This window comes from Dipodomys merriami, unplaced genomic scaffold (genome assembly GCF_024711535.1).
Source record: "Dipodomys merriami isolate MVZ:Mamm:240054 unplaced genomic scaffold, mDipMer1.0.p SCAF_35, whole genome shotgun sequence".
In the NCBI taxonomy this organism is placed as follows: Eukaryota; Metazoa; Chordata; class Mammalia; order Rodentia; family Heteromyidae; genus Dipodomys; species Dipodomys merriami.
Window position 1 is genome coordinate 6,622,982 of NW_027205048.1, and position 12,801 is coordinate 6,635,782.

Here is a 12,801-nt window from a genome sequence, read left to right on the forward strand (position 1 = left end):
GCCCAGAACTTGGGAGGCTTGAGGCAGGAGGACTGTGAGTTTGAGGCCAGCTTGGACTATATGGCAAGACCCTCTCTCAAAAAGAACAGCTCCAATCAATGTGGTAGAACCTGAAATAAAATGTTTTCTCTATAAAATTGTTAATGATTAAAAAGAAAAACAGTCTAAGTGTGAAAGGATTTCGTACCTTGCTGAAGCTGTTTGGTGAGATCCTTGATGCTGGAGGCGTGTTTGCGTCTCTGAGTTACTAGCTCATCTTTCAATTCTTCCACCTGGGTTCTCAGCCCTTTAACTTCTGTTTCTTTACAAGTGAGTTCAGCTTGTAGAATCTGTACTTCCTCTTTGCGCAGTTCTTCTTCTTTGAGCAATCTACTTTCCTGAACGGTAAATGAAAGTAAAACATACCAACTTCAGTATGTTTAACTACTGCTCACAGTTACAAAATCTTAAAAATTTAAATTCCTTTGTATGTCCCTCCCCCACAGTATAACCCCTGCTTTCACTGTATTTGATGTAGGTATAATTTGTGGAGGGGAAGGGGAAAAACAAATCGTTTAAATAGGGAGACAGGTGGACCCACTGCAACAATAAGATGTACAAGTCGTTATGTCGAAAACGAACTTTACAACTTTCGTGCGGGGGGTGGGGGGGTAAGGATTGGGGGGGCAGGGGGAGGATGGGAAGGGTTGGAAAGGGGAAACAAAGGAGGAGGCTACAATGCTTGATAAGAAATGTACTCATTATCTTGCCCATGTAATTGTAACTCCTCTGTACAGTATTTCACAATAAAAAATAAATAAATTAAAAAAAAATTTAAATTCCTTGATAGTAGAGATTCTTCTATTAGTATCCCTTACCAGTAAGGTTTTGCTTACTGAGCTCCTCCAAATCCTCATATAGTAAAGCAGGGAAATATATTAAACGGTTATGCCATTCCAGACATGCAAAACTATCATGTGATAAAAGTTCTCTCCATTTTTGGAATTTTAAGGATTCAAATTATTTTTATGAGCAATTTGAAGACATTCTTATTACTTAAGTGTCTTAAATTTTTTTTAAACTATTTAAGAAACTTAGAAATTTAAAGTATAGCATTACAAATGCGTAGTGATTTCAGTTAGGAATGACAGAAATCATGGTTTTATTTTCAAAAGTATTCTTCTTTATAATGTAGAGAAAAGTTTTAAGTTACATCAGTGGGAAGAAAAAAAAGAATGTAAGTTAACACTACTATGCTTTTATGCTATTAGGAAAATTTAATCTGTGCTTCTTTTTGTTTTTAAGAGTTAAACACACATTTATACTTACCAAACTAGTATTTGTCTGTTTCACTTGCTCACATTGGCTTTGTAATTGACTTTCACTACAGGAAAGTTTATCAACCTGTGATTGCAAAGAATTGGATTCTGATTGAAGCTGTGCATTCTTGCTAGTGAGCTTTTCCGTGAACAGTAGTAGCTCAGACTCTCTTTTCCTGCTGCCTTCGATGTCTTTTTGTAGGTCATTTATCAAAGAATTAAGATTTTCCACTTCTTCCTTCAAATTTTCAATTTCTTGTTTACCTCTAAAAAACAATGTTTGTATTTATGTAAAAGGTAAGCTATAAAAACATTCAGTTAATGATTTGGTAATTTTAGTTTAATGACATAATTTATAAAGAGATGTTTTATTCATCCGAATATTTGTGAATGCTAACGTATGATAGGGAATGTAGGTGAGCAAGGCAGGCATCATGCCTGCTTTCAAAGAGCCTGTATTTAACAGGGAAATTACCGGAGTGTGGCAAAACATTTTTGATGATGAAAACAGATGAGGCTGTGTAAACTATGTAGGTAATTCTCAAACTAATAAAAGTGACCTTTTCCTATAAAAGACCAGAGAGTAAGTAAGTTAGGCTTCTAGGCTATATGGATTTTAACAGTTTTACTTTGAAGTTGTGCCAGTGTGAAAGCAGTCATAGACAAGATTTATACATAAATGAATGTAGTCCAAACATTTTCATTTACAAAAAAAATGAATGAGCTTGATTTGGCTCATGGGCTATATTTTGTTGATCTCTGACCAAACTGAAAAGCAGGAGGTAGAAGGAAAATAGTTATGTTTCCGGAAATAGGAAGAGTATGTGCTAAGAGCTGGGAATGGAATAAGAAAAGGACTTTTTGGTACTAGGATTATATTGTATTCCAAACACTTAACATAGCAGGCTTGGCACAATCCATAAACTGACTTGAGCTGAAATATGAGGGTGAAGAAGGAAAGGCAGAGAAGAAGCAAGAAACAGGTCATTAATATTACAAGCCTGCTAAGGTATTTGGACTTACCAGGTAATCTTTCTGTGTCAATAGGAAATCACTGAAAAAATTTAGGAAACTATGTTTTTAAACATTATGCTAATGATAAATGTACAAAATGGCTTGAAGATGAAGCAAGCAGAAAAGTGAGTTTACAAGCTTGGTGGCAGTTTTCCAGATGAGAGCTGACAATGGCTTGGACTAAGTTACTGGTAATGAGATGGTGTAGGATAAATATACTTGAACATGAGAGGAGACTTTGTGGGCAGGAGAAGGAATTCATTTGAACAGGTTAAAGTTTGAAGTGTTTTGGTACCTTCAGCTATAAGTAAAAAGGGCTGATGATAATGAAAAAGCCTGTCCCATATACAGGAATTGGGGTATAAGAAAATTGGAACAAAAAGAGGCTTTCTGACAGAGCAAGAGAAGACCACCAATAAGACACAGAAGGAATGCCAGAAAGGTAATATGCAGAAAGCATGATGGAAATGAAACCGAAGGAGCAGAGCCTATGAAGACAGATAAGACCGGGGTGTTCAAAGATGCTAAAAATTCAAGGAAGGCTGTTGGAGCTGTGTTCATCATACTTACAGAGGCATTCACTGCAATAGAATGCTGAGAAGCTAGAATAAAGTGGAAGGAAAGAAGATATAGGAAAAGAAAAAAAAAGAATGTGTAGACATTATACTAAGAAGAAGTTTGGTTGTAAAAGGCAAAAAATATACTGATAGGGAAGGTCTCAAGTTTGGAAGTTGTTTTTCTTTTAAGACACATTCACGTTTATACCTGATCTTACTAACTAAAAGGCAGAGCAGTGCTGTACACTCATATTTAAATGTAAGGAAAAAAAAAAGGCAAGTCAGAAGAGAGACAATAGAGATAAAAGATAAAGAGATAATCAAGAAAGGCCTGAAAAGATGGGAAAATATGGGGTCCACAGAAACAACATAAAGAAGAGGAAGAGGATCATTTATTCCTTGATACAGAAGCAAAGAAAAGAATGGTGGCAGATGTTCAAAGGACTGGCAACAAAAAGTGAACAGTTACCTCATAGCTCTCTCCTATATTGCTTTAATAACTCCCCCCCTTTTTTTTCTGTAAAGAAATAATCACTTGGGCTGGGAAGGTGGCTCAGTGGTAGAGCACTTGCCTTGCATGCCTGAGGCCCTGGGTTCGATTCCTCAGCACCACATAAGCAAAAAGAAAAAAGCCAGAAGTGGCACTGTGGCTCAAGTGGTAGAGCGCTAGCCTTGAGGAGCTGAGGGATAGCGCCCAGGTCCAGAGTTCAGGCCCCACAACCAGACCCCAATAAAATAAAATAAAATAAAAAGAAGAAATCATCACTTTACGGAGAGGTAAAGGGAAAGAAAGACAAAGTGTGAGGAAAGTGGCAAGATTTGGAAGAGCGGCTAAAAGGACAGGGTACAAAGCCCTGACCAAGGACACCTGGCAGGATGAGAGGTTTATTAATATTCCTAGTTGAGGTTGCCAACCATGAATTTATAGCAGTATCAATCTTAGAGATAGAGAAGTAGAGGTGTGGCTCAAGTAATAGAGCACTAGCCTTAAATAAAACAATCAAGCAAGAGCTTAAGGGCCTGCATTCAAGCCCTAATACCAGCATTAAAAATTAAAAACACAACAGATGTTAAGTTTTTTGGGGTTTTTTGTCTGTCATGGGGCTTGAACTGTGGGCCTGAGCACTGTCCCTGAGCTCTTCAGCTCAAGGCAAGTACTCTACCACTTGAGCCACAGCGCCACTTCTGGTTTTCTGAGTGGTTATTGGAGATAAGAGTCTCACAGCCTTTCCTGCCCTGCTGGGACTGGTTTTGAACTGCGATCTTCAGATCTCAACCTCCTGAGTCGCTAGGATTACAGGTGTGAGCCACCAGGCACCTGGCTAGATGATAACTGTTTAATAGCATTCAGTATAGGTAAAGTACAGAAAGGAGATACTATTTGAACTCAAATTTAAACATAAATCTTGTGAGTCATGTCATAAATGGAATTTAGTTAAACCATTTATGAGAAGGTTAAGAATAATGTTAGCTAATAAACTTAATTGTTGCATGTGAAGATTTTGATCTAGATACAGGACAAGTATAGATTTACTTTTTAGAAAAATCAAGTACTATTTGAAAGATAAAGATCCTTTCTTTTTGCTTTTTTTTGTGTGTGTTTGTGATTTTTTTTTTGCGGGGGGGGGGGGGGGTTGGTCATGGGGCCTGGGTGCTCAGCTCTTCAGCTCAAGGCAAGTGCTCCACCACTTGAGACACAGCGTCACTTCTGTTTTCTGAGTGGTTTATTGGAGAAAAGAGTCTCACGGACTTTCCTGCCTGGGCTGACTTTGAACCGTAATCCTCAGATCTCAGCCTCCTCAGTAGCTGGGATTACAAGTGTGAGCCACGGATGCCTAGATCCTTTCTTATAATTACTGTTACCTTTTAGGAAATAACAACTTTGATTTTTAAAGATAGGATAAGAACCCAAAGATAATAAAAAAAAAAGTTCAATGAAAAGAGAAATTTAAAACACTTTAACTAGAACAGCATGGTTTTAAAATTGTTCTTGTTTAGTGCAATGATTGCATCTAAAAATAGAATCAGGATGAAAATTTAAAAGCCTGCTTAACAACACAAACAAATTTCTCATTTTATACCTTTGAAGCTGCTCCTGTATCTGATCTGCAATTTTCACTTTGTCCAATAAATTCTGAATTTCAGCTTTTTGGCGATTAATAATTTCCTTATATTTTGATAATTCATCTTCTGTTCTTAATCGTTCATCTTCTAGACATTTTGCCTATTAAATGATCATAACCAAGTCAAACTATAAGTTTTTCCTTGTTCCTTGAAAACTATTTCAGATAGTGCTTCCATATTAACAATCTGAGCTGAATTCTAAACCAGTGCTAGTATAAAGAAAATGTAATACAAAGTCAACAGTCCTGGAGTTCACCTTCATATTTAATCATGGTAGTTTCAGCATGGCATTCATTTTTACTGAATTTCCATTTCCTGTCTAAAAAAGACAAATACAGTTTCCCTGCTTAATTTAAAAATATGACATGAAGAACAAATAGAGAAGTATATAAATATATATAAAACCCACTCTGAATATTATTAGGTGATCTTAAATTCAAGATGGTTATTTAAAAGCCTATTTCTAAATAAGTAAATGACACAAAATAATACAGTGATACATAGTGGTATGTTCAGGTTAAAAGGGATAGTACTCTGACAGTAACTGTAAACACTGAAGAGGAGTTATAATTAGACTATTAGAAATGGAAACTGTATGCATCTAGTTCATTAATTATACCCAGAAGAATGTAAAAAAGTCTCCATATTATATTCTGACAGTTCCAATTAATTTGCTGATTGTCTTTAGATGACAGGTACAAGTTATAAATAGAACAAATGTGCTTTGTAATAGGAATGCTTGATAAACACTTCAATACTTCAATAGGACTATCATGGAAAACACTTTTACCAAGTTACTTAAGGAATTGTCTTTCTGTGTTTTTTGGTTATTTTTTACTTTGGAAATTTTCTATATACATATTCTTCCTCCATCATGTTTTAAAAAAAACAGGGTAAATTTTCAGGTAAAGATGTTTAACCTTCCATGGGAGTCTTAACTAAAGATTTCATTACCTTTGTTCTCAGAGTTCGTAGCTCATCCATACCCTCCTTAAATGTTCTCTTCAAGTCTTCTAGCTCTTTTATTTTGGCATGATGCATCTTTAAAAGAAACCATAAATCATAATGCTCTAAGCCAGATCCAAAATATATTGCCTACTACTTCCAAATGCCTTAAATGCAGGTGGCAACAAGTACTTATTCTTTCTATATTTATCATACAATCTAAGATAGATAAAAGAGCAAAATTACTCACCTCTAGTTGGTCAGATTTTTCTTGCATTTGCTTTTCAAGTTCTCCCTTTGTAACTCTAAGCTTTGCATCAAGCTCATTTGATTTAATTTCTTCTGATTCCTGGTGGAAAGAAAATTAAAAAATGTCAACTTAAGTTTTATACCTTGAAAAGTGAAGAAAACTTTACTGTGAAACATATAATTCATGTACCTAAAAATTGAAAATGCACCAAGATTTAAAATATGTCAACTTTCCAAAAGTAAAAATAGTATACTTAAGATTTATAACTACTATAGAGATGTTTCTTTTTATTTTTAAAAAGTTATATATTTCCTTACATTTTTCTCATTCCTTCTGACACTTTGTAGGAATTTTATTTGGTTGAAAACTTCTTTAACAGTCATTGCAGGTACTGTAACTTAGGAAATAACCTACCTTTTAGATTTAACTGTCCTAACAAATACATCTCAATGATTGTAACTTAAAAGTACAGAAGTTTAGTATAAGAAGTTACTATTCTATTTAAAAAGGTACGCATACCTGATAGGTTTTTATCATATCCTGACAATTTTGTCGTATCTGATCTGCTTCTTCCTTTGCTTGAGTTAACTTTGTTGTTGTTTCTTTGAGTTTATCTTTGGTTTCCTGCAATGACAAAGAGAGCCCCACAATTGGCCACAGTGATATGATAAATGATCAGAAGTGGTCAAGGAGCTAAAAAGTTCTTGTCCTAACATTGTACCAAAGGATCAGATGCTATTCTAGAAATATTTTATGTTTCTGATAAACAGTCAAAATGGTCTGTATGGTTAAATGGCAGTCATTACATAACTTATATTTGATTGAGTTTTCAACAAATTACTAGAAGTTACTAATCTTTAGGTTTTTAAAAAAAGAGCAACAGGTTACCCAGTTCTTTTACATAGCTATAAGAGATACACTAATTCCTTGGTTTATGGTTGGTAGTTTATCTGTTCAAAACAACTGTTTTGCTGATCAACACTGCAATTTTGTTTCCATTTTAAGTACTTTCTTAAAATGGAAATTTAGAAGGCTTTTCAGGGATTACCCTTATCAAATTCAATTTTTTCCCTCATTCTTATCCTTTATTTGCCCGCTCTATTCATGACCAACCCTGGCTCTTCAATGTTATTCACTGTTTCCATTTCCCTCTTCAATGTTCCCTCATTAGCTTCCTACTTTCTGTGGTGATTCTGGAAGATGCAACCCTCACCCTGTCCTCTTTCTCTTTAGAAAACAGATCCAGTACCATGGTTTGGGCTATCATGTGAATTTCAAATGAAACTTCAGGTATCATCTCCTATGTCTTTCCCTTCAGAAAGGGGTAGATGCTGCTATGTGCTCTGTAAACATAATCTAGACATGCTGACAACCTGTACTGTAACTTATGCTTCCTTGCTGAGCAGCTTCTGGACAGAGCTAGCTCAGTACTTGACATGTATAAACTGTCCAACTGGTCTTAAAATAAAGAAACTTCTAAAATAAACTTTTTCTGCTTTAGTTGGTCTTCCCAGCCATACCATACTCGCTTTACTCCTTTTTTTCATGCTGTTCTTCTATTTGGAATGACTTCCTCTTTATTTCTTGAACCATTTTCATTCACATCCTTTATTATGTGTCATAAAAAATAGCATACAATTAAGTACTTTGTTACATACACTTTTGGTTATTGGACTTTGATTAAATTGACTTGCACTAAAACTCAACTCATTTACAAAATATGAACAATAATTTTGAATTTTTTTAAATACTGAGTTTTAAAAAAATATTAGCCTCAATAAGAGTGAAAAAACTTTATATGCTCCTTTACCTCATAATACTATTACATCAACTACAACCGAGCCTGGCATATAGTAGGTTCACACTTCATTCACTCAAAACATAGCATCTGAAAGATTCCTCTATGTCAAATAAACATAAAATATATGTTTGAATAAAGAAATCTAAGAATCACATTTCCTGTGCTTAGGAAGTGACAATGTTGCATTTGTTCAGTCATCACTGAGCACCTACTATGTATAAAGCTCCCTTCTGGAATCCAGTGAAACAGACTGAAAATTAAAAAATAAAGCAAGCACATGAGGAAGACTAGGCAGGAGGTATTGACAGAGTAGACTAGAAATGTCTCATTGAGCATTCAGAAAAGTGATAGGTAAGGAAAGTCTTGAAAGCTAGAAACTCTGGGATTTGTTGAAGTGTTGGCTATGATGACTGAGATATCAAGGATAAATACAAGGTTTGGGGACTGAGCAACTATTAATGGATTGACATTTATCACAATGGAGAGGCAAAGGAGGGAAAGAACACATTATTAGTTCAAATTCAGACATATTAAGATGGGCATAAATCATTCAAGAGATCATTTATCAAGTACAGAATTGAAGATATGAATCTACAGCTCTGGGTAGAAGTTACAAATCTGGAGTCATATAATTTTCCACTGCTGTTATATTTAAGTACATTAATCTTGTCTGCAGTATCTAATCTGTTAATTCACCTAATTTTTCATCTGAGGCATATCAGCTTGTTTTTTCACATATATTTCCCATGGCTCTACTTAGGCTTTTGTTTATCTCCTTGAGCAATAGCTGTTTTAACATCCTCCTCTACTTTCTGGACCTGTTTTTAATGATTCCTTTCTGTCATTATGGTCTATGTATTTTCTTGCTTCTTTGTATGCTGGGAATTTTTCATTGGATGCCAAACAGTAAGTTGTATGTTTTTAGGTGAAGTTATACATTCATCAAAATATTTTTTGGAGCCAGTGGCCAGTGGCTCATGTCTGTAATCCTAGCTACTCAGGAGGCTGAGATCTAAGGATCATGGTTCAAAGCCAGCTCCTGCAGGAAAGTCTGAGAGACTCTTATCTCCAATAAACCACTCAGAAAACTGGAAGTGGCGCTGTGGCTCAAGTGATAAAACGTGCTCCTTGATCTGAAGAGCTGAGGTTCAGCACCCAGGCCTAGAGTTCAAGCCCCATGACCAAAAAAAAAAAAAAAAAAAAGAGTTTTGGACTTTCAGGACAGTTAACTTACTTGAAACAAACAATTTTAAAGCTGTGTAAGGTGGATCTTAGACCTTAATGTAAGGGAAACTGGTCCCCACAATGACCCTTCTGAGGTCTTTTTGATGCCCTGTGCATTGAGGTCTTTTCTCTTTGGCTGGTGAAAATACAAACCATTCTCAAGCAGCATGAGCACTAAAGATCACTGGCTCTACTCCTTTTTCTTTCCTCAAACTCTTCCCTCCATACTCCCATTCCTCTCTCTGACCTCTGTCTCCTCAAATCAGGGAGACTACTGGAGTCTGATTTGGATCCTCTCCTGTGTCTGAGCCTAGAAGTCTCTTCACAGTCTACCTTTTTGAGTCTCTTCCTTCAAGAATCACTGTCATATGTGGCCAACAATCACAAGTCTCAAAACCACTTCCTGTCTTTTCTTTTTTTAACTTCTCAATTTCTGTTTCAGGTTTTTAGTCTTTTGTTTTTTAAAGGTAGGAGGATAAATTTGGACCTTGTTATTTCACAATATAATAAGACTGTAGTAAAAAAAGAATAGAGAGTATAGCAGTGACAGAAATATAAAATATAGCTTACTAAATGGAATGAAATAGGAAAACTTATATAAAGCTAGCTTGAACTTCTAATTAGAAAGCCTTATGAGGAAACAAACTATTTAAGAATAAATTCACCATGTACAACACAGTAAGTGAGAAAAGAGCATATTAAGCAGGACAGTCTTGCTTTAGGTGACCTTAGTGGCCTGCAAAGTATTAAAGTCTATCGTATCCTCTGATGTAATTGCAGCATTGATCTAAAAGACTTCACACTTGTAGCTTTCTCTCACGCAGAAATATCTAGCAAGCACCAAGCACAGCCAAATCAATTTTACCATATGATCACAACCATATTTGTTGCTAGATTTATCTAAGCTGCAGTAAAATCATCTTATCCGACGCTAGTCAGATAAAAACATAGTATCCAGATTGATGATCTGGTACTTCAGGTATTTCACTCTTATTTATTCACTACAATTGATTTTAGAGGCTAGATGTTAAAGATTTTAGTTAAATCACAAAGAAGTTTAAGGAAATGGAATAATTAGTTTCTACTGTATGATCTGATGAACTAGGTATGTGTCTAGTGTCTTCTAGTCTAGTCTAGAGTTCAATTCTGGTAATGGAATAATTAGTTTCTACTGTATGATCTGATGAACTAGGTATGTGTCTAGTGTCTTCTAGTCTAGTCTAGAGTTCAATTCTGGTAATACAGCCTGGATGTCTGATAGTTAACGCTTACTATGAATCCAGTAACCCACAGAACTCTGGGATTAGTACTTAAGACCTGGGCTGAGCCCAGATAAATGTACTGAGGTTCATATGTCTCTTTCCCACCTCTCAAGGGGCGGCTTCCATTGCCCAGATCATGATTATATCTCATATCCTTGCACAGATTCTCTCCCATTCACTACATTAACACACAGAACAGGTAAGCAGGGACCTGTTCCAAGCACTCTGTAGGCAATGACTGTGTCTCCTATGTCCAGAGCTAAGTGTTTGACAGTTACTAAGTACCTTTAGATAAAAAGAACTGATACATATCTGATTTCCACATGCTAGGCAAAGTGTTTGCTATTTTCATTTTCTAACATTCTATACCATGTAACTGTATAGAGGTCTGCTTTAAACTACTTCTCTAATCTACTTAGAAAGTATCTAATTTCATCAGACTTCAAAGCTTCCACTAAAAATCTATTATCACTCAATCTTTAATCACACAAGCCTCAAAGATCTGTTAAGTTTTCCTCTATTACTCATATTCCAACAGGTTTCAGGATTCTGTCTCTGAGAACAATAGATGAAGATAAGCAAAGAGCCACAGACATTGGATATTAGATCAAGTATTATGTTCAGATCTTAAAGTAACTTAAGTAGTTAGACGCTGTCTGTAAAGATTTGGAATTTCAATTCCTCACTCTGTAATCCAAAATAAAGGGAAAGTTCTAAACCCTTTCTGGCAGTTCTTTCTCTAACTCCAGTACACACCTGTGCTGATCAGTCATCAGTGAGCTTCAGAATGGAAACAATCTACTATTCTTTAACCTACTGATACACTGACTCCCTAACTACAGTTTCCTCTGATACCAACCCACAGGTTATTAATAGTTCTATTGATTTGGAATTGTGTAGTAAGGTAACCCATAGTAATAGCCTATTTTTGAAACCTTGTTATTTCCCTAATTGCTCTTCAGTTTAGGTCACATTTCAGAGTTGTTCTTTTACTTTACATCATATTAACTGCAGACTTTTACTACCTCCAATACAAGGTAAGTTTGTTTTTAAATTATATAATCAGGTACCAGCCTTTATAATAACTTCTCATTTTATATATATTTAAGTAAAATGATATTTACAAGCTGGGGATGAAGTTCAGTTGTTGGGCAATTGCCTAGCATGTTTGAGGCCTTCTGTTCAACCTTGAGCAAAACATACTTGTATGCACACACACACAAACACCCACAGAAATTTACTAGTGTATCAATGGAATTACTAAAAACAGTAAAAATAAGTTATTTATATTGTATTCATATTTAAATAAGAACTCATATTTCTTAATTATGAGAACTTACCATCGCTGATATTTTAAAAAAATTCCAATTTGCTTCTAATTTGGTAAAATAAGTTACCTCCAAATTATGCACAGAAAAAAATGCTTAAAGAACCTGGTAAACTTAGATGTTATAAACTATGAATGATAAATTTACATTCCAACCCTCTTAGTAAGTTATGCAATGAAATACTGTTTTTCATAAGTGTCCAATATTCAGATCCAAGTTATTCTGCAGAAGTAGTTAAAGCAGGCTCCATGGCTCTTAACACTCACTCTAACCTTTCCATTGTTATAGTACTCACCTTGTGTGAATCCATTTCAGCTTTTAATTTATTTTGTGCCCATTTTACTTTAATGATGTGAGAGTTGATATCCTCCTTTAATCTGTCTATTTCTCTGGTGAGTCTAGTTGTTTCGCCTTCCTAAAATAATATTAACAGGTCATATTTTTCACATAAACAATCAATTAAACATCCGTATATCCTTTAGACCCCCCCTCAAAATAACAATAGATTCCTGTGCAATAACACTGCAATTCAAGGGCTGCTATACTGTAGCCTGCCAGCCATAAAACTGATTTAAGGTTCCAGAGGGCAGTAATATTCTAAATCCAATGTAAAGATGTTGAGTAGCACTTATATTTTAACCAGATTATGTTAAACCACAAGCATGCTTCTGTGATTCTTAACTGTCTGGCATTAAAGTGAAATTTGAACTAAATTTGTTTTGCTAGACTTCCTGAGTAATAGCATTTGTGAATTGCATGTTAACAGTGGGGGTTCTGAATAGTTAACTTGTTAATCTTCTAGGATAGCATAGAAAAGATGTGTTCTCCAGTGAAGGCAGAAAAATTTAATTCTGGCCAGGGTTAGGGCGATAGCTCAGCAATAGAGCACCTGCCCATCAGGTATGAGGCCTTGGGTTGAACTCCTAGCACCACTAAGAAAGAGAAAAAAGAGGCAAGATTTTGACCCTATTATACATACTTCTGACTCTAAAACTGTT

General features: G+C 35.4%; 1 protein-coding gene across 2 annotated transcripts in view; it reads right to left on the minus strand.

Annotated features, from left to right (window-relative positions):
- Window positions 1–12,801, minus strand: part of Ccdc186 (coiled-coil domain containing 186) — a 37,178-nt gene that overhangs the window by 8,778 nt on the left and 15,599 nt on the right. For both annotated transcript variants that reach the window (XM_069988059.1, XM_069988058.1), the window contains exons 6-12: window positions 12,099–12,218; window positions 6,708–6,812; window positions 6,189–6,287; window positions 5,948–6,034; window positions 4,951–5,093; window positions 1,309–1,564; window positions 188–377 (exon numbers count right to left, since the gene is read on the minus strand). In XM_069988059.1, coding sequence (XP_069844160.1) covers window positions 188–377; window positions 1,309–1,564; window positions 4,951–5,093; window positions 5,948–6,034; window positions 6,189–6,287; window positions 6,708–6,812; window positions 12,099–12,218 — 1,000 coding nt within the window. The remainder of the gene's footprint in view (window positions 1–187; window positions 378–1,308; window positions 1,565–4,950; window positions 5,094–5,947; window positions 6,035–6,188; window positions 6,288–6,707; window positions 6,813–12,098; window positions 12,219–12,801) is intronic.